The sequence below is a fragment of the Sinohyriopsis cumingii genome, chromosome 10 (assembly GCF_028554795.1).
Source record: "Sinohyriopsis cumingii isolate HCF-2022 chromosome 10, ASM2855479v2, whole genome shotgun sequence".
Classification (NCBI taxonomy): domain Eukaryota; kingdom Metazoa; phylum Mollusca; class Bivalvia; order Unionida; family Unionidae; genus Sinohyriopsis; species Sinohyriopsis cumingii.
Window position 1 is genome coordinate 36,589,718 of NC_142970.1, and position 22,933 is coordinate 36,612,650.

The 22,933-nt window shown below is 32.7% G+C and overlaps 1 protein-coding gene across 38 annotated transcripts in view; it reads left to right on the forward strand.

Annotated features, from left to right (window-relative positions):
* The window catches only part of LOC149789875 (uncharacterized), a 704,306-nt gene that overhangs the window by 448,799 nt on the left and 232,574 nt on the right, over positions 1-22,933 (forward strand). For 37 of the 38 annotated variants that reach the window (XM_089971883.1, XM_089971882.1, XM_089971888.1 and 34 more), the window contains 8 exons: positions 277-582; positions 1,344-1,455; positions 4,992-5,164; positions 5,630-5,917; positions 7,023-7,328; positions 12,913-13,218; positions 15,249-15,548; positions 22,078-22,383. In XM_089971883.1, the coding sequence (XP_089828009.1) occupies positions 277-582; positions 1,344-1,455; positions 4,992-5,164; positions 5,630-5,917; positions 7,023-7,328; positions 12,913-13,218; positions 15,249-15,548; positions 22,078-22,383 (2,097 nt within the window). Of the gene's footprint in view, positions 1-276; positions 583-1,343; positions 1,456-4,991; positions 5,165-5,629; positions 5,918-7,022; positions 8,419-8,471; positions 9,886-12,912; positions 13,219-15,248; positions 15,549-22,077; positions 22,384-22,933 lie in introns of those variants that run through there. The other variant, XR_016423748.1, reaches the window with a different exon arrangement.

A 22,933-nucleotide genomic window follows, 5' to 3' on the forward strand; every position in this document is an offset into this window, starting at 1 on the left:
TGTTTATTCTACTTGTACAAAGAGGCAAATGCTGGTAGACTGTAAGCTTTTCATTAATTCGCTTATACATTTGTTATACATAACTCTTCACTTGCTTGCCAAAAATATTGTATGAGTTTAATAGTTGCCTCCTATGATTCTTTCAATGAGTAAAATCCATGCATTAAAATTTGTTTTGGATTTAATATGTAAATTCTTCCAGAATTTAAATGTGAAATGAAGTGGAATGGTTTTGTATTCTTTGGAAACAGTGTTATTATAATTGTTTTATTTCAGATAAACCTAGTCAACCTGGTAGACCTAATGTAATTGACACAAGCAGGGACTCAGCTACAATCAAATGGCTACCACCTGAAAATGATGGAGGCAACCCAGTTTTCAACTATTTCATTGAGTACAAACAGCCACGCTCCACCCAGTGGCTTCCTGCCAGTAAGAACATCATAGTCCCTGAAACTAGTTTTATTGTAAAGGACCTCACAGAGGGGATGGAATACGAGTTTAGAGTCTCTGCTGAAAACAAAGCTGGTTTTAGTAAACCATCACAGCCATCTCAACGAGCTGTGATCAAGGAACCAGTTGGTACGTAGTGTAAATTAAATTTCATATTTTTTCTTCTTGTTATTCAAATGATGTTACAGAAGCAATGCTACAGATTGAATATACTGTAAATCTACCATGATGTTTTCACCTCTGTCTCAGTCTGGCCAATGTGAGAATGTAAGAAAGTTTGCCAGTAGCTTCCTGTGGGTCATTAGTTCTTCTTGGGGTTTTCCTGGGTTCTTCCTGCACCAGATATACTGGCTGCCATGTATAACCTATCATGTGCTTAAAAATGGTGTTAAGTCCACAGCAACAACAACACCAGCCATGATCAATTTTACAAATTTCAGAAGCTATATTTGCCATAGATTTCAAATACTGTAGGCCAGCCATGATTAGCCCTTTAGTCAGTTTCACAGAGTTACTCAGACTTCATTACTGCAGTTGAATATTTCTATAAAAAAACCTAATATGACATGTTTATTCTAGTATTATTATACATTTATTGTGTTTTCTTTTTTATGGTTCCACCTTATCTATTGAAGGGCCATTTTGTGTTAACCTTGTACATTCATCTGCTCACATTTTCACTATTCTCCAACAGATTAAAGAGAGTTATGGCCCCTGTTTGGAATTTTAACCTTCAGTTGCTTTTTGGGGGAAAGTGAAATCATGTATTACTGACACATATCTAGTTTTCATGTCAAGTTTAGACAGTTGTCATTAATTGCACTTAATCAGTTTAAACAAATATCAAATATGGAATATTATTTTTATTTTCCTCATTTGTATCTTTACAGTTGGTGAAGCACCATCTGTGCTAGAGGGACTGCCTGATATATCAGTAATACTTGGAGAGACAGCTGTCCTGGAATGTAAAATCAGTGGACAGCCAGAACCTTCACTCACATGGTATGTAGAAGTTATGTCTAATACAATTTTTTTTAAATGTCCATTTTGTTTCTTGCCAGGTTTAGTTGATAGCAAGAGGGTTTGTCTTTGCAGTTGTTGATTAGTTAGGAATTTGTATTAAAAGTTTTGAGTTAATATTATTTTAAAGAATTGTGGCCTAGTTTTGGGTTAATATTGTTTTAAAGGATTACACTACAGCCTAGTTTTGTGTTAATGTTTTTTAAAGGAATACACTGTAGCCTAGTTTTGGGTTAATATTGTTTTAAAGGAATACACTGCAGCCTAGTTTTGGGTTAATATTGTTTTAAAGGAATACACTGCAGCCTAGTTTTGGGTTAATATTGTTTTTTAAAGGAATACACTATAGCCTAGTTTGGGGTTAATATTGTTTTAAAGGAATACACTGTAGCCTAGTTTTGGGTTAATATTGTTTTTTTAAAGGAATACACTGTAGCCTAGTTTTGGGTTAATATTGTTTTTTAAAGGAATACACTGTAGCCTAGTTTTGGGTTAATATTGTTTTAAAGGAATACACTGTAGCCTAGTTTTGGGTTAATATTGTTTTTCAAAAGAATACACTGTAGCCTAGTTTTGGGTTAATATTATTTTAACCCATTACCTCATACAACCATCTTTGAACGCCTCTACAAAAGTCGCATCAAAGTGACTTTTGACGCTTCTACAAAAGTCCCATAGAAGCGCCTTTTGACGTCTGCTGTAAACATCAGCCATTTTAAGCCGGTTTTCGTAGCGCCACCTTTGGGGAAAACCCCTTATTAGATACTACATTCATTTCTGTGAATGACAATTACGTCAGATCACGTGGTCACTGTTTATGTACTGGTCGATATCTGCTATTTAAAGTAACTGGGTCGTAATCTCCACTCTCCAAAATGGCGGTCGCGGATTTCATTCAGTACTTACGAAGTTTTCATGATTAGAATCACAACTATGAAAGATTCAATAACCTAGGTAAAGGCTCTGATATTGATATAGGCTGCAATTAGTTTTTATAAATTATCAAATTTAGATGACTTAGTGATGTAGACACAGATGAAAAACTTGTAAATTTCGAGTATGAGAAATGGCAGCTCTACGGTTGGTCACACGGCCTCACTGACATGATGGTGAACGAATTCTCTCCAGATTTTAAAGCACATAACAAATTCTTCCATGATAAATAATTACACAGCTATAACAATCGGACTTTACTCTTAATTTGTTCCTCATGTAATAGATGTGTACCAAAAATGTAAAATGGTTAAAATTGCTGCTAAACGTAACATACACTACATTGCTTAATAGTTCACAGGCAAGCTATGCGTATGCGGTCGACTAGGTAACCTGTGTTCTATGTATAGCGAGCTGCACTTTGTCACTATGCTGTATGAGGTAAAGGGTTAAAGGAATACACTGTAGCCTAGGTTTGGGTTAATATTGTTTTTTAAAGGAATACACTGTAGCCTAGTTTTGGGTTAATATTGTTTTAAAGGAATACACTGTAGCCTAGTTTTGGGTTAATATTGTTTTTTAAAGGAATACACTGTAGCCTAGTTTTGGGTTAATATTGTTTTAAAGGAATACACAGTAGCCTAGTTTTGGGTTAATATTGTTTTTTAAAGGAATACACTGTTGCCTAGTTTTGGGTTAATGTTGTTTTTTAAAGGAATACACTGTAGCCTAGTTTTGGGTTAATATTGTTTTAAAGGAATACACTGTAGCCTAGTTTTGGGTTAATATTGTTTTTTAAAGGAATACACTGTAGCCTAGTTTTGGGTTAATATTGTTTTAAAGGAATACACTGTAGCCTAGTTTTGGGTTAATATTGTTTTTTAAAGGAATACACTGTAGCCTAGTTTTGGGTTAATATTGTTTTAAAGGAATACACAGTAGCCTAGTTTTGGGTTAATATTGTTTTTTAAAGGAATACACTGTTGCCTAGTTTTGGGTTAATATTGTTTTTTAAAGGAATACACTTTAGCCTAGTTTTGGGTTAATATTGTTTTAAAGGAATACACTGTAGCCTAGTTTTGGGTTAATATTGTTTTAAAGGAATACACTGTAGCCTAGTTTTGGGTTAATATTGTTTTAAAGGAATACATTGTAGTCCAGTTCAACAGACAACAGGATAAAATACTGCTAATTATTAAATGGTCAGGAGAATCACTTTGCAAACATGTATTTAATTTGTTATATGCATTATGAGAAGAAAATAATTTCACACCTTTCTGTACTATGTTAGAAAAGTTGTTTCCATGTTTAACGAATGCACACACTGCAGAAACTATAATAGTTGATGTAAGAATGAACTATGATATTATTATAAATGAAATATCAAGACACCACATTTTGACATCATATGAAATGTCAAGGCATCCCATGGTGACATCATCTGAAATATCAAGGCACCCTGTTGTGACATCATATGAAATGTCAAAACAGCCCATTGTGACATTATATGCAATGCCAAGGCACCCTGTTGTGACATAATATGAATGCCAAGACACCCATTGTGACATAATATGAATGCCAAGACACCCCATTGTGACATTGTATGCAATGTCAAGGCACCCTATTTTGACATCAAATGAATTCCAAGGCACCCTGTTGTGACATCATATGAAATGTCAAAACAGCCCATTGTGACATTATATACAATGTCAAGGCACCATATTTTGACATCATATGAATGCCAAGGCACCATATTGTGACATATATGAATGCCATGACACCCCATTGTAATATTGTATGCAATGTCAAGGCACCATATTTTAACATCAAATGAATTATCATTGGGACATCATATGAAATATCAAAGCATGTCATTGCCAGCAGCCACATTGTTACTGACAGATTAGTCATAACTATGACAGTAATCATTTTACCCAAGTGGATTTTTTCAGTAATTCATAGAGTGTAATTATGAAAAATAATGGTGAGAAGTTCCCCAGTAAATTGAAATCATGTGTATGATATATAGTATTCTGCTGATCCCTTGTTATTGTAATATGTGATTCCTCCAAGACACCAAGACCTTCTCACCTGTGGCTTTCTCTCAGGCACAGTGATCTGTCCCTTTTCGTTCAGGGGAGGGAAAGTAGCCCAAGTTAACTCAAACTAATTGGCCATGGCATGAGATTTTATAAATGGATTAGGAAACTTCCAAATGTAAAAGGAATAAATACTGTGAATTCAGATTCATTTTTTTTATCATTGTTAAAAATTGCGTTGAATGGTATTTTTTTTCAATGATTTCAAATTTCAAGTTCTGTTGTTTCCATTGAAAGGATCATTGTTCATTGGGTCATCTTCGTTAAAAATGAATCATCAGTCTCATGGTTTTTAGAAACCCGAAAATCAGTGAAAATGAGTACCTCATGAAAAGTAGTAATTGCACATTATAGAAAAACTACATTCTTCTTTAAAATTTTGTATTTTCTTAAGAAATAAATAATCCAATTTGAAGTTTATAATTATTTTTCAACATTTTTTAACATGACATAATTTTAACAAGTTTTTTCCATGCTTTTTTACAGGACAAAGGACCAGAATACAGTCTCAGAAAGCAAGAAATATGAGATGATCTATGCTGACCTTGTGGCCTCACTGACCATTCGAGAGGTCACAGAGAAGGATGCTGGCAGCTACACTTGTGAGGCATCCAATGACCTTGGGTCAGTGTCTAGCTCAGGACAGCTAGAGATTCAAGGTGAGAGAAATTATATGCAGTTACACTCAAATACATCTATCCACCCAGGTCAGTGATCACCTCAGGACAGATCAAATCTCTCTTTGTCCTGATCATTCAATTTCCTTCTTTCACATGCAACCACATATTGGACTGTTTGTATCAACCACATATTGGACTGTTTGTATTAAGCAAAGCAGTATAATTGCTTATCATGTCATAATAAAGATTTGTGTTACAATAAAGGAATCAATGAAAAAATAGTGTTCTTCTGCTCCTTCTTTGTTGTGAATTTCACTTTCTTTTGATTTTGAACATTCATTTCTAACAGACTTAGTTGTGAATTTCACTTTCTTTTGATTTTGAACATTCCGACTTTGGCTTGCTGTGTCAGATTTTTGCATTTATTATTTTTTATCAGAGGAATATATAAGAATTGGTTGTTATTCACATTCTCAATATTTTTTTTATTTCTGTCTTCATCAGCCACACCGAAACTTGAGTATGACAACAAGTTCCGAGATCTGGTCACTGTTCCAGTTGGAGCCACACTGAAAATCCCAGTAAAAGTAATGGGAATTCCAAAACCTTCAATCACCTGGTCCAAAGATAGCAAGCCACTCAGATCACATGGTCGGCTGTCACTGGATATCTCTGACAAGTCAACAACTCTCACGCTAAAGAAAATCACACGAGAAGATGATGGACTTTACAACCTGTTGGCAGAGAATGAAGTTGGTGAAGACTCAGCCAAATTCGACATTCAGGTCATAGGTATGTTTCCAATCCTGTTAATGAACTAGAACTTCAGTACTTTGTCATTACCATCTTGTCAATGCTAGTTTATAACAAAACATTGATAACACTTGAGTACTTTGTCATTACTGACTTTTCAATGCTACCTTATAACAAGACATGGATAACACTTGAATATTTTATCATTACTGTCTTGTCAATGCTAGCTTATAACAAGGAATGGATAACACTTGAATATTTTATCATTACTGTCTTGTCAATCAATGCTGGCAGATAACAAGACATGGATAACACTTTAGTACTTTGTCATTACTGTCTTGTCAATGCTAGCAGATAACAAGACATGGATAACACTTTAGTACTTTGTCATTACTGTCTTGTCAATGCTAGCAGATAACAAGACATGGATAACACTTTAGTCTTTGTCATTACTGTCTTGTCAATGCTAGCAGATAACAAGACATGGATAACACTTTAGTACTTTGTCATTACTGTCTTGTCAATGCTAGCAGATAACAAGACATGGATAACACTTTAGTACTTTGTCATTACTGTCTTGTCAATGCTAGCAGATAACAAGACATGGATAACACTTTTCCAGTGTTGGAAATACTGGTGCCAACAGTCTGTATGTTTTGTGTTTCAGTTTTTGTAAATCTGTATCTGACTTATCATTGTGTTGTTAGCAGATGTTCTGAAGAATTGTTGATACATGTTTGGAATAAGAAATGGGAATATAAGACAAATTTGGAATATAAAATGGAAATTTGAGAATAGAATGAAATGTTTGGAAAATAAACTGAGAATCTCAGACAAGGAAAAGACATGTTTGGAATATAAAATTGGTATCTGAGGCAAGGAAATGACATGTTTGGAAATAAAATGGGTATCTGAGGCAAGGACATGACATTGTCGCACACAAATTAGATTACAAAAAGTATTCTTAAGCTTTAGAAAATAATGTACATAAGATACAAGAAATACAAGAATAAACATTTGAATTATAAAATATTGAACTTTAGTATGCATATCAAAATTAAAAAAACAAGTATATTTGTTGTTACTGTATAATTGAAAAAAGTAAATATGTCAGCATGAAGATACCATTTTATATGACTTGCAGACATACCAGGTAAACCAGAAGGACCAATAAAAGTCTACGATGTAAAGCGTAATAGTGCTATCTTGAGCTGGAAGCCTCCTACTGATGATGGTGGTACTGATATAAAATCATATATTCTTGAGAAACGTGAATCTGGCTGCAGTATGTGGGTCAAAGTGACCAGTGTGGATGGTTCTGCAACCCAATACAAAGTGTCTGACCTCTTGGAAGGAAAGGAATATTTCTTCCGTGTATCAGCAGAAAATGAAGTAGGAATCTCAGAACCACTTGAGATGGATGCTCCACTCATTCCAAAAAGTCTGTATGGTATGTGTTGTTGTCTTACTGTTCGGACTCTTCCACGTGCCAGATTTGCTTGTTTAATATGGATCTTGCCATTATGGTTGTTGATATTACACATGCCTTACTTAGTTGCAAAATTTCAAATCTGTTCTTCACATATGTATTATGATATTCAGATTTTTAATTTCAGCCATTTCAAACATAGTTATATTACAAACTTCATTACAGATTTTTGACATCTTTGCAGAATTAAATGGTTATTCACCCAATATTTTACTTTTAATTCCTTATACACTGGACATGTTTATCAGTCATTTTATAAAATGAGATGACAAATGAGTTGAACATGAAAAATTATACTTTATGCCTCCCAGTTTTGAAATTTACATAGTCTGACTTATATCAGTTGTTTTCATGAAGAATTTATTTTTTGTATGGTGAGATCATGTATGAGCATTATTAGTTCCATTTTTGTTTTCAATTTTGTTTAATTTTTTTGTAAGATATGCTTGTCTTTACTAACAACACTACTAAAGCAATAGTTTGACCAAAAATTCAATATGGTTCTTTTATTTGCATGATAAGAGTTCACATAAACTTACTTTGTATGCTTTAAAAGTATTGAAATGGGAAACACTTCAGAATGAATCATTCAAGCATGAAGAAGACCACCAGTCTCAGACAGAACGAAAGTTCCAATTTGTGACAAGGATAATGCTTTCTATCAAGAAATCAAGAGGTTTTACTTTATCTCTGGGGAGAAAATAATTTTAGATTCAGTAGGATGCCTGATTCAAAAGTTCCAAGTTGTTTGCATGGACAAGCATGTCAGAATTAATACAAAATGTTAAGCTTGGTTTGCATTTGTTGATACTTTTGCCAGATATTTTGTAATAACTTTGAGCACGATTTCACTGTTTAATTATTCCATCTACTAACTCATTCCATTTGCTGTTTTAGCAAAATAAATTTATGAGCAAGCTATTTTGAAGGTAATGTAAACCAAATTTTTTTTGTTGTATTTTCTGTCTAGTTTTATTTCTTTCCTACCAAAAAAACCCGCCTTCACCAGTATTATGTCCTTAGCCTGCTTAAATACTAGAAACAGGGCTAGGTCAAGGGTCATTTGGTGTCTTTGGCTTGCTTAAATACTAGAAACAGAGCTAGGTCAAGGGTCATTTGGTGTCTTTGGCTTGCTTAAATACTAGAAACAGAGCATGGTCAAGGTCCATTTGATGTCATGCGGTTAGGACAAAGTATTCATCAGGATTTTGTACATTTTAATATCAGTTAACCAAAACTTCCTTTTAGTTGGCAGCATTTTATGATATTAAAATGTCAAGATTCTGTGGTCCAAATTTTCTTATATTTCATACTCTTAGCTACAACAGATAAAGATGAATAATGATTTTTGTCATGACCGATGTAGTGTATTATTTTTTTAAAAATAATAATGCCAGTAATATTGTAAGTATATTGGAGAATAAAGAAAGGGCACTCCCACCTTCTTTTATTCATTTCATTCATTTTGAAATAAGCATCAATATTTTGACATTTTGGATTAAGTGTTAACTATTTTGACATTTCCCACACAAATGTTGTTCAGTATTTTTCTTCAACAATTATAAATTACGGAAATAGGTCATACCTTTTTTTCAGTATATCTAATACTAAACAGAATAATGATCTAAATTTTGTAATGTATTTAATAAAGAATAGGTTTATACAAATTTTATTATCATGCCTTCATTTATCTTGCAATTAGGTTCTGATTAAGATGAATCAAATATTTCATATGGGTTGATATATGATGATAAAACATAATAATGATTTAATGATCATATCAATTATTGTTACATTTTCAAAGTTTATTTATTGAAAAAGTTCTCATTTAAGTTTTCAGTATGAAATTAACAGATCATTTTATATATCATAGTTAGATTTTGTCCAGTAACATATGTATATAGAAAGTATTTTCATTGTTATTCATATACCCTGATACCATATACACTTTTATTCATATACACTGATTCCATATACACTATTATATGCCCTGATACCATATACACTAGTATTCATATACACAGATACCATATATACTGTTATTCATATACACTGATACCATATACATGTTATTCATATACACTGATACCATATACACTATTATTCATATACACTGATACCATATACCTTTTATTCATATAAATGTATACTGATACCATATACCTGTTATTCATATACACTGATACCATATACATGTTATTCATATACACTGATACCATTTACCTGTACAACAATCATGCAAAGTATTCATTTTAAAGAGAATTTTGTTGTGTATACATACATATTAGAATTATGTATATTGTTATGCAGTAAAACCGTGATAATATACAAAATCTTTACAGAATGGTAATACTGTAGTTGTAGATGAGAGCTGCAGAATTGTATAATTATAATACGTAATTGAAAAAATTTATTCCTGTTATCTCATGACCATTATTTCCTATTGCAGACTGCAAAGGAATGCTGTATTTGTGTATAGTAGCAGTTATTTTCAAATCAAATAAAATTATTAACAAAAGCATGTTTTGTTTTAAGTTGGAATATTTGAAAATATTTACATTGCATTATATAGTTTCTGTCAGTATATTAGTATCTCTTTATCTTTCATTTTTTTCTCTCTCTTATATACTAACATCAAAGAAAGCTCAATTATCTGCTGCCTGTTCAAGCTGGATGGCATGCGAATGAAGTTGACAATACTCTCTCTCTCTCTCATGCACACACACACACACTGAAACACACACATAGGCATATTAATTTATATATATATATATATATATATATATATATATATATATATATATATATATATATATATATATTATAACTCATCCTTTCCCCTGTCCAGGTTGGATGGCATGAGATTGAAGATTAACTGTAATGCCAAGTTGTCAATATTCTCTCTCTTTCTCTCCCTCTCTCTCCCTTGCTCTGTCTCACACACACACATCAAAGAAAGCAGGAGTAGCTACCCCTTCCCCATCCAAGCTAGATTGCATGAGATTGAAGATTGATAACAATGCAGTGTTATCATTATTTGTTCTCTTTCACTCACTCTCTTTCCCCATCTCTGTCTCTGTCTCTCTCTCTCTGTCTCTCTCTCTCTCACACACACACACACACACACAGACACATATATACCACTAACATTAAACATAGCATGAATACCTTCCCTTATTCAACCTGGAGGCATGAGAATGAAGATTGAATGGCATGTGAAGTAGACAACACTGCATGGAACTGATGCAGCCTCCTAATGTGCAAGATCATATGTGCATATGGTAAGAAATACATCACTGTTAAACTTTATTTTATATCAGTAGAAACTGGTGCTGTAAATTTATTAAATAAGAGACACCTTTTTTGTTGAGCTTACCTTTTATTTAGAAAGAAAAGACTTACATTAAAGGAAAGTATATAACTTAAAAGATGTGGTATTATTCTATATGTGGGAGGACATAGAGATGGACTGACAGACATGCACACAGATGCCAACATGGTTATTCTATTATGCAGAGGTGGTCTTGACAACAAGGAGGTGTCAATAATGATATAATGTTTCAATACCTATAGAGAAATCCAATGTCAAAAAATGACAGCAACTTGAAATAACAAAATGTACACATTGCTCAATACAAAATGACATAGCATTTGCTTTACATAAATGCAAAAAAATGTACAATGAAATGAAACCTCCATGCAGTTCCTAGAATGCCAAGAAGCAGCTTGATACTGTATTGACCAATGCATGGTGTACAGACACTGCAGGTCCAGATCCTATGTAGACCAGTAACGTGCCAGCTCTTCGCTTTTAATCATACTTACATTAGGCTAATGTGGGAAGTTGGTTGGAATGTAAGGATCACTGATTTGTTTTTTAGAAACAATTAGGCATCAGTTTGAATCAAGCGGAGAGATTTTCTTTAGTTTTCATTGAACAAAAGACATTATCAAATTATTAAATTATTAAATTTTATAAAGCCAAATTTGTCAACTGCCTTGGTGCTTGTGCATGAGTTGTACTTACTAATTGAAGAGTATTTTAACTGGAAATTTTGTTAATGTATTTTACTTTTCCAGGAAGATATAAAAGTTTCTTGGATCAGCCATGTGGGTATGGCTTGAGTTATAAAATGCAGTATAGAATGCAATTTTAATGAGAGGCCTTATGTAATTTACTTTTCATGGAGATTTCATGCTCTATAAAAAATCAAATGGAATTTTTATTTATAGAAAATTATAGGTTTTTGAAAGGGATTGATATTTTGTTTTCATTGGTCACAGTTTCACTTACAACAGATCTTATAATAACCATTGTTACTGTCACCAGGTTATCATACAAAAGGCCAAAATGGCTGATATTGGGGACTGAGGACCAGTAACATTCTTTGTCTTAAAATATGTATAATTCCTCAAATGAACATCATCCTGGACTGCACTGCAGTGAGTAATATACATTTGAATCTTATTGGATAAAACTATTAACACATAATTTGACTTTTCTCACTGAGATTCAGATTTGAAATTATGAAAAAATATGGACAATTAGATATCTTTGGTCTTTTCCCCATGTAGGATAAAAAAATATGGACAATTAGATATCTTTGGTCTTTTCCCCATGTAGGATAAAAAAAATATGGACAATTAGATATCTTTGGTCTTTTCCCCATGTAGGATAAAAAAATATGGACAATTAGATATCTTTGGTCTTTTCCCCATGTAGGATAAAAAAAATATGGACAATTAGATATCTTTGGTCTTTTCCCCATGTGGAATAAAAAAAATATGGACAATTAGATATCTTTGATCTTTTCCCCATGTGGGATAAAAAAAATATGGACAATTAGATATCTTTGGTCTTTTCCCCATGTAGGATAAAACAATATGGACAATTAGATATCTTTGGTCTTTTCCCCATGTGGAATAAAAAAAATATGGACAATTAGATATCTTTGATCTTTTCCCCATGTAGGATCAAAAATATGGACAATTAGATATCTTTGGTCTTTTCCCCATGTGGAATTAAAAAAATATGGACAATTAGATATTTTTGGTCTTTTCCCCATGTGGGATAAAAAAAAATATGGACAATTAGAAATCTTTGATCTTTTCCCCATGTAGGATCAAAATATATGGACAATTAGATATCTTTGGTCTTTTCCCCATGTAGGATCAAAAAATATGGACAATTAGATATCTTTGGTCTTTTTTCCAGGTAGGATCAAAAGCTGCTTTCTCAGATGTTACACCTAGATAATCTGTTGCTTATTAAGCAAGAAATGCCTAACACATTGGGAATTTCCTGGACTGCAGTAGGGCAAAAAGATTAGAGTTGTACAAGTTTTTCTCTGATCATTTCAGGTGGCCAATTAAAAAAAATCTGTGTTTAGGCTCATGTTCCAAGATTTTGTATATAGACATAATTTATCATCCTTCCTCACAAATCTTATATATAATATAGATTTTGAAAATGTTTTCCTGTTGTTTCAATATAAAAGAAACCATATGATGGATCAAAATGGTTCATGTTATTGTTATTTAACAGAAAAACCATCAAGCCCTGCTGGCCCACTTACAGTATCCGGTCTAACAGAGGAGAGTGTGACACTCACCTGGAAGCCTCCTGAATCAGATGGTGGAACTCCTGTAACAGCATATGTCCTTGAAAAATGTGACACAAGAAAGATGACCTGGTCAAAGGTCGCTGACCTTGATGAAAAGACTTTGACCTACACTGTGCCGAAACTTTTTGAGGGTCAATCCTACTTGTTCCGTGTTTCAGCAGTGAATGCTGAGGGTCAGAGTAAACCTTTAGAAACAGCGGAGGAAATCAAACCAAAGAAACCAGCAGGTTTGTTGAACACTATTTTGTTAAAGCAGCTTTAAAATAAGATAAATCTAATGCATAGTCAAAACACATGCATAATTTATCCAAATATCAAAAAAAAACAAAAGAATAAAAATTGTTTGAGTTTTAAGATAGACTATTCAAGGTTGTTGCAATAGAAAAAATAATCTTAGAAGAAAATACAGTGCTGGAGTATTATTTTGCTGATTCATCCATTCGTGCACAAGGCCTTACTTCTGTACATATCAAATCTCTTTTAGCACGATAGCACATAAGATATTAAACCAACAGCCGTGAAATTTGGTTAACATTAATATGCTTATTAGTAGATGACCTGGTTAGATTTTCAAACCATTACAGCAATTTCTGTATACTTGACACAATTTTATAAGCCTGTCTTGATGTGAGTACTGTTTGTTATGGTGTCATCAGTTACTACATTTATCCATGTTACTGTTTGTTTGTCTGGTCCAAAACATTTGTAATGGTTGATGAGATCTTTTTGAAGCTTTGCAAAATTAATAATGGCTGATCAGTGTTTTACACACCATAACTAGGGTCCCTTCATCAGATCCATGATTTGTATCCTTGACCAGATTATAGCTTTATAACCACATAACCGCTGATACTTTGCCCATGTATATATCTTGGATAGACATAAAGGTTATGTGGCAGGTGCATCATCTGCTGCTTGCATTACTCTAGTTTAACTCCCTAGACAGACGTTTTTGACAAAAACTTTATCATGATTGAATGAAACCCACTAGAGGTGGATGAATAAATTTTGGGAGGCATGTTTGTAATTATAAGTAAATGACCTAAGAAGGTTTTTGACCATTTACACTTCTTAAAAAAATTTTGGGTTTTGGATCTTTTTATGCATTCTCAGCATGATTGACTAAAATCCACTTGTGGTTGACAAATGAAACTCAGTTGGTATATTTGTATTCATATTTAGATTAGATATGCAGTCTGTTACAGCAATATGGCAATATTCATATATATATATATATATATATATATATATATATATATATATATATATATATATATATATATATATATATATATATACATTTTTACTTAAGTATTTTCTGCATTGAACCTGTTTCACAAACACAAATTTAGCCAACCATTTTGTTATTATTATATGGATATATTATTCAAGTTGTCTCCCTTTCAAGAAGTCACCACTTCTTCAGTGACAAGATTTCCTTATCAAAGTGGTGGCCTCAAGTGAGGAGGATAAATTGGTAAAATGCAACATTTTGGTACAAGCTACTGTGATCTCTCATCAGCAGGTGGCTTGTCTTGAGAGGTGTCCATTTTCCCACTTGTCAATAATTGGTCCGATATATATTTCTAATTCAAAGATTTCATATTTCACTTAAAATGAAGATAAAACTATTTAAACATGTTGAGAACATTTGAATTTTAGAACTGAGTGAAAGAAATATTAACTTGATTCATAAAAATTTTTTAATTGGATACTATAGTTTAGATATAATTAGATACTATAGTTTAGATTTTGGATACTATAGTTTAGATAGTTGGATACTATAGTTTAGATATAGTTGGATACTATAGTTTAGATAATTGGATACTATAGTTAAGATAATTGGATACTGTTGTTTAGATAATTGGATACTATAGTTTAGATATAATTGGATACCATAGTTTAGATAATTGGATACTATAGTTTAGATATAATTGGATACTATAGTTTAGATATAGTTGGATACTATAGTTTAGATAATTGGATACTATAGTTAAGATAATTGGATAATATTGTTTAGATAATTGGATACTATAGTTTAGATATAATTGGATACTATAGTTTAGATAATTGGATACTATAGTTTAGATAATTGGATACTATAGTTTAGATTTTGTGATGCTATTCAGGAGTTTCTTAAATTTATTTTGTGCTAAAATTGGATCAGATGTGACTTATAAACACAAGAAAAAATAACAAAAAGCCTGTCCAATAAAATATACTTTGTAGAAAAATAATCAGAATAATTTAATTGTAGGTCCTCCAAGTAAACCAATGGGACCCATAGAATTTACCAAGATCCTGGCTGATTCTGTTACCCTAACATGGTCACCCCCGAAAAAAGATGGAGGAGCACCAATCAAGGGTTACAAAGTTGACATTTCCAAGGACAGCAAGAAATGGCAGGATTTGCAGGTTTTAGATAAAACAGCCACTCAGTATACTGCCATGAACCTGGAAGAAGGAGAGAACTATTACTTCCGTATCTCAGCTGTTAATGAGACTGGTGCTGGGGAGCCAATCGTTTCAGAGATTGTTGTACCAAAGAAACCACTAGGTAAAGAAACACATTGCTAAATTTACATTGATAACTTGCCTTTATAAATTACAGGAGAGATTATGCTTTGATAATGGTGCCAGCATTGGCAGATATAGACAACAGTTTAAAGAGTGTTTTAATTGTAACTCTTATAAAGGTACTATGTATTTACTGTGCTATGTTCATTAGCATATGCCTGACTTTGCTTATACTTTTTTATCTAGAGCTTTGTTAGCTTTGTTGGTAAAGCATTGTACATGTAATCCAAAAGTCATGGGTTTGATACCAACCCAGGTCAGTCCAGGTTGGCTGCCATGGCGTGTCCTGGAGAAAGGCACTTAGCTCCAGTTTCTTCTGCATGATATAGACATTAATGTGTTAAAAGTGTTGTTAAAAGCACAGAATAAAAAAATGGTTTTCATTGATATTTTTTTTTCATTTGCCAATTTTATGAAGAAAAGCTTATGGTTAAAATTTGTGTTGAAGGTTTGCTCTATATATAGATTGGGTTAATATTGGTGGTTGAAAAGTCAGTGCAGCTGATATGAAGGACTTGTGCATTTAATTGTTCATCTTTGTTTTAAAACAAATGTGCCTGATATAGTTTTTTTCCACATACCGTATTTTCCGGCGTATAAGTCGATGCGGAGTATAAGTCGAATTGACCAATTTTGTAAATTTTCCATCCTTCGTCCATATATAAGTCGATTCGGAGTATAAGATGAGACCAGGTCAATAACTTGGCTTTGTATTTTATACTACTGGTAGTAACTTCCGGCTGCATGAATATTGATGGTATCGTTGTATGATATTCCATATTACCGGCAATCGTGAAATTGCATTACCGATGCTAACATGCTTGTGCTTTTACTTCTGAACTGCTATATTTTGTTATCAATTGACACAGCTGAATAAACAGTCTATGCTTGTCTTATTATAATTGAAAGCACATCCATGTTGTAGTTCATTTTATTACCTGTAGTTATGAATGTAACTTATACAAACTTGTCATTTTCTATCGTAAGTTTGAAAGTCACGGACTCCGTTAAATCGATTCGTATATATATATATATATATATATATATATATATATATACTATTTTTTAAGTGTTTGTTCTGTTTGGACGTGGATATAATTAACATTTTATTACTAATCTCTTCAATGCTATACCCCACTGTTATCTTTATCGGCGAGTTCGAATACAAAGTAATGGGTATGATCTCTTGTCCTTATAACAAATTTTGTATGGACAATGACTTCAATAAAATGTTGACAGATTTTCATTTCCCTAAAATAAGCCTCATTTCCCTACTGGCAGCCTCGCTGATTTGACCTATTCTGTCTATTCTTGCCCTCAGCCTGGTTTCAGTTATAGCCAAAGCGCTAAGCATGTTTAATTACCATGTAAATAACACTGCATAGCCATGTGGTTGTTGTGACAATGTACATCGTAATGAAAACAAGAATGAATTGTTGATTTAGAGATGTTTATTGATAATGGAATATAGTAGGCTCGTAATACATGAGGATTATCACAATCGTCAGGTAACTCAAAATACCGTCTTTTTTCTCTTTGCAAAAGCTACAAATAAAAACCACCCTGAATAAAAGAATGATATTGTACACGGACAATTTTTTTCATCTCTCACTCTCTCTCTCTCTCTCTCTCTCGTGCGCACACACACAAGCACGCGCGCGCTCACAATATATCTGATTTTAGTTTAGTTTAAACCATATTTGTTTTAATTATTATATCCATTGCAACAAGAGCCACGTGACTGTGCATGCTATGAAAAGATTGATCAAAATATACCGAACTCATTAAAATGTGCTCGTACTATAGCAATGAAAACAATGCCCATGGCTAAATTCATTATTTACATCTAGAGAAGGGAGTGGGCATCATTTCCTGTTGTACTTAATCCCATTGATATTAAAAACGGGTAGCGTAATTGATGCGGATTAATGATAAAGAACAATGGGGTACCGGCAATATGGTAACTAGTATCGGTAGCTAAAGCCAATATCAAGGTCTAAACAATTGCGGCAACTGGCTTTGATTGTTATTGGAAACCAAAGACCAATTTATCAACAACCGGTATAATCAAAGAGAGACACCAAATCGTCAGCTGGTTAAGAATGAATATAGGTGAAGTGTTGACATTACAATTTGCTTTAAACTGAATTGCGAAACTAAAAATCATGGATCAGTGATGATCTATGAATACTGGTAGTCCATCCATATATCTGATTTTAGTGTAGTTTAAACCTAATTTATTTGAGAAACTTTGTCAAATACAATTAGAAACATATGATTTGGGGGATTCAGTAGAATGCATGATCTACATTATTTTATAAATAATCATAGAACTCTCGAGTTAATATGGATTACATCCCTTTGTAGGATCAGTTGGATCAATTAAAAAGCTATGCCGGTAATTGCTCACGTGTGTCCAACATTATACTGGAAAATCAAATATTAATGGACCAGTTATTTCATATCTTTTTTTTAGGAACAAACAATATGCTTTGAATTAATACAGTACACTATAGAGTATAGACCGTAAGTGTGCTATGCGGCCCGGTGAAGTTTTTACCGGTACGGTAAATTGTTTTCTTTTATTTTATGTTTGAGAAATAAGAAAAAACATGCAGAATGCAAAATAAATAATGACAAAACTTACAAATATAAACGCAGTCATATTAGTTTATGACAATTTATTGACATAGTAATTTAACATGAATTTGTACTTCTATGTGACCTGTTTTCGATTATGCCAATTATAGAGCAATGTCAATAGCATACCGGATACTGTAATCCATATATAGGTCAATGCAATTTCAATGACACGATCCATATATAAGTCGATTCGGAGTATAAGACGAAGACCGATCTTTCAAGTCAAAAAGTATCGACTTATACGCCGGAAAATACGGTAGTTAATGGGTATAATCATTTCTGTGCAATTTGTAGTAACAAATTAGAAGTTAATGTTAGTTTGGTTTGTTATATGTGTAAAACAGGTTAAAGTTTGTATGGTGTGTTATTTGTATAAAACATGAAAGTTTGTATGGTGTATTATGCGTAGAAAACAAGTTAAAGTTTGTAGGGTGTGTTATGTGTAGAAAACAAGTTATATGGTGTGTTCTATGTGTAGAAAACTAGTTAAAGTTTGTAGGGTGTGTTCTATGTGGAAAGTAAGTTTAAGTTTGTATGGTGTGTTATATGTAGAAATCAGATTAAAATTGGTATGGTGTGTTATATGTAGAAAACAGATTAAAGTTTGTATGGTGTGTTCTATGTATAGAAAACAGGTTAAAGTTTGTATGGTGTGTTATGTGTAGAAAACAGATTAAAGTTTGTATGATGTGTTCTATGTATAGAAAACAGGTTAAAGTTTGTATGGTGTGTTATGTGTAGAAAATATGTTAAAGTTTGTATGGTGTGTTATATGTAGAAATAGGTCAATGTTTGTATGTTGTGTTCAATATAGAAAGTAAGTTTAAATTTGTATTGTGTGTTATATGTAGAAAACAGGTTAAAGTTTGTTGTGTTATTTGTAGAAAACGGTTTAAAGTTTGCATTTGAAGTTTGTTATATTTATACAGCAGATGACTTGTATTTTAGGTTTGTTAACAGGTTAAAGTTATATTTTAGGTTTGTTAGCAGGTTAAAGTTATATTTTAGGTTTGTTAAATATTGATTGGGTTAAACATGTCTTGTAGGTTTGGTAGCAGGTTAAAGTTGTATTGTATGGTTGTTAGGTTCAAGTTGTATTGTAGGGTTGTTAGGTTAAAGTTGTACTGTAGGGATGTTAGGTTAAAGTTGTATTGTAGGGTTGTTAGGTTAAAATTTTATTGTAGGGTTGTTAGGTTAAAGTTGTATTGTAGGGTTGTTAGGTTAAAGTTGCATTGTAGGGTTGTTAGGTTAAAGTTGTATTGTAGGGTTGTTAAGTTAAAGTTGTACTGTCGGGATGTTAGGTTAAAGTTGTATTGTAGCGTTGTTAGGTTAAAGTTGTATTGTAGGGTTGTTAGGTTAAAGTTGTATTGTAGTGTTGTTAGGTTAAAGTTGTATTGTAGGGTTGTTAGGTTAAAGTTGTATTGTAGGGTTGTTAGGTTAAAGTTGTATTGTAGGGTTGTTAAGTTAAAGTTGTACTGTAGGGATGTTAGGTTAAAGTTGTATTGTAGGGTTGTTAGGTTAAAGTTGTATTGTAGGGTTGTTAGGTTAAAGTTGTATTGTAGGGTTGTTTGGTTAAAGTTGTATTGTAGGGTTGTTAGGTTAAAGTTGTATTGTAAGGTTGTTTGGTTAAAGTTGTATTGTAGGGTTGTTAGGTTAAAGTTGTATTGTAGGGTTGTTAAGTTAGAGTTGTATTGTTGGGTTGTTAGGTTAAAGTCGTATTGTAGGGTTATTAGGTTAAAGTTGTAGGGTTGTTAGGTTCAGGTTGTATTGTAGGGTTGTTAGGTTAAAGTTGTATTGTAGGGTTGTTAGGTTAAACTTGTATTGTAAGGTTGTTTGGTTAAAGTTGTATTGTAGGGTTGTTAGGTTAAAGTTGTATTGTAGGGTTGTTAGGTTAAAGTTGTATTGTAGGGTTGTTAGGTTAAAATTGTATTGTAGGGTTGTTAGGTTAAAGTTATATTTTAGGTTTTGTTTATGGCTCATTTGAAAGTAGCTATTCATAAAAAATTGTATTTCTTATCAGTGTATGAAATAACATGGGTCTAGCATTTTGGGGTTTTGTTTCTACAATGTTTCCAAGTTTTGTTTCCTTTGTTTTGGTATGAAAAGTCTATGCTTAAGATTTGTTATATGTAGACAGCAGGTTACATTTTTGTTTATGGTTTGTTATGTGCAGACAGCAGGTCTAAAGTTTGTGTTTAAGGTTTGTTCTATGTAGACAACAGGTTAAAGTTTGTGTTTAAGTTTTGTTGTAGACAACAGGTTAAAGTTTGTGTTTAAGGTCTGGTTATAGACATATGATAAAACTGCATTTAAATATCTCTAGTGTGCATTGATAAACAATTCCAGATCTTTCTGCATTAGTCTCTAATACAGGTTTTAATCAGTAATGAAAAGAATAAGGTTAAAGCTTCAGTTTTTTGTTTGCTCTATCAGATTATGTTTTTAAAATCTTTTATGTTATCATAAGGCCAACTTTTAATAAATTTTCACAAGACAAAAACTATTTTTGTATAAAGCACAATAAATGTAGGAGAGATATATAGCTTTATCCTCACTTTCACATATTGAATCTTAGTTTAGTGTGTAGATTCAACTTGAAGAGAACCAAAACTGTATGCAAAAGCAGGTTACAGTGACCAACATTTCATATAGGAATGACATTTATTTTGGACATTGGCTCGGTGTGTCATGCAACTTTGATTGTACAGTTGTGTGGTTTTCTCTGAAGAATCCATTAATACTGAGTACTACATTATCACGTAAAAGAAGATGGCTGTGACCTATATTTCACAATTCAGTGGTCTATAATAACTTTGTCATTTAACTCAATTTCTTAGACAGAATTACTGTAGTGTGATGTAAACTGATAATTAGGCTGTTGTATCATAAGAAGTGCTACATCATTTTTACAAGAAACTTTTCTTGGCAATCTAGTAATACTGCCATGGCAATTTTCTTATGATAAATAATTCTCATTCCTTATATTATATTCAAGTAAGGTCTCTTGTTCAGTTTTCCATGCATCATTTTCTATGGTATGGCCAAATATTCTGTGAAATTTAGCATTTTCATTTGAGATTAACTTTCAGTTTTGAATTTTTTGTAATAATACAATTTGCTCATGATTGCATTTAGGTTAACATTTACCGGATGTGAATAAGCAACAAAATTACTCTTAAAAGTAACTCATTTGATTCTTAATTTGTATTAGCGCATTACTAATTTAGATTTAAGTATCACATATAATTTCATTGTCTGTCAATATTGAAAAAATGTATGAGAAACCATACACAAAAAGAAATTTATTTTTTCACCTGGTGGCGAGATTCAGTAGTCAGTTTTCCACTGATTCGGGTTGAAGATTCACCTGTCTTTAAGTGAGAAATCAGTACCAAAGAATGAGACTGTGAGATGACCCAAAAGTCGTACAAAATTCTTTGCTTAACCAGTGAGATATCAGAGGTATGCAGTCTGCATAATCAAAATAGTGTAAGGTATTTGTTATGAATAATATAAAATTCCACTTTACTCCTTTACAACAGGGGCACCAGTCTGCATAATCAAAATAGTGTAAGGTATTTGTGATGAATAATATCAAATTCCACTTTACTCCTTTACAACTGGGGCACCAGTCTGCATAATCAAAATAGTGTAAGGTATTTGTTATGAATAATATAAAATTCCACTTTACTCCTTTACAACAGGGGCACCAGTCTGCATAATCAAAATAGTGTAAGGTATTTGTTATGAATATTATAAAATTCCACTTTACTCCTTTACAACAGGGGCACCAGTCTGCATAATCAAAATAGTGTAAGGTATTTGTGATGAATAAAATCAAATTCCACTTTACTCCTTTACAACAGGGGCACCAGCTGCACCAGAAGGACCATTGGAAGTTTTTGACATCAACCGTAACTCTGCCAAGCTAAGCTGGAAGCCACCAAGTCATGATGGTGGTAGTCCACTCACAGGATACATCATTGAGAAATTTGACACCAAAAAACATGTCTGGACCCCAGCAGGCAAAGCTCCTTATGATGCTACAGAATTCTTGGTGGAGAAACTTCTTGAAGGAACAGAATACCTCTTCCGGATTATTTCAGAGAACAAAAAGGGAAAGAGTCAGCCTCTTGAGACCAAGACTGCAGTCCTGGCAAAGAGTCCTTATGGTTTGTAGTCATTTTGTTTCTAACCTTCACTAACAGATGGTAGGAAATATATATGATATTCCTGTCAACCCTGCAGTGTCATTTAGAAATAATGTATTTTATTGATATAAATAGTGCAGTGTCATTTAGGAATAATATATTCATGGCAACATTGCAGTTTCATTTAGGTTAATTATGTATTATGTTAATGGGAACATGGAAGTCTCATTTAGGAATAGATATTATATAAGTTCATGGCAGCATTGCAGTGTCATTTAGAAATAGGTATTATATAAGTTCATGGCAGCATTGCAGTGTCATTTAGAAATAGGTATTATATAAGTTCATGGCAGCATTGCAGTGTCATTTAGAAATAGGTATTATATAAGTTCATGGTGGCATTTCTGTGCCATTTAGAAATAGGTAGAGTATAAATTCATGACAACATTGCACTATCATTTAGAAGTAGATACTATGTTCATGGCAGTATTGGAGTGTAATTTAAAAGTTGATATTATGTTCATGGCAGTATTGCAGTATCATTAATAAATACGTGTTATGTAAGTTCAGG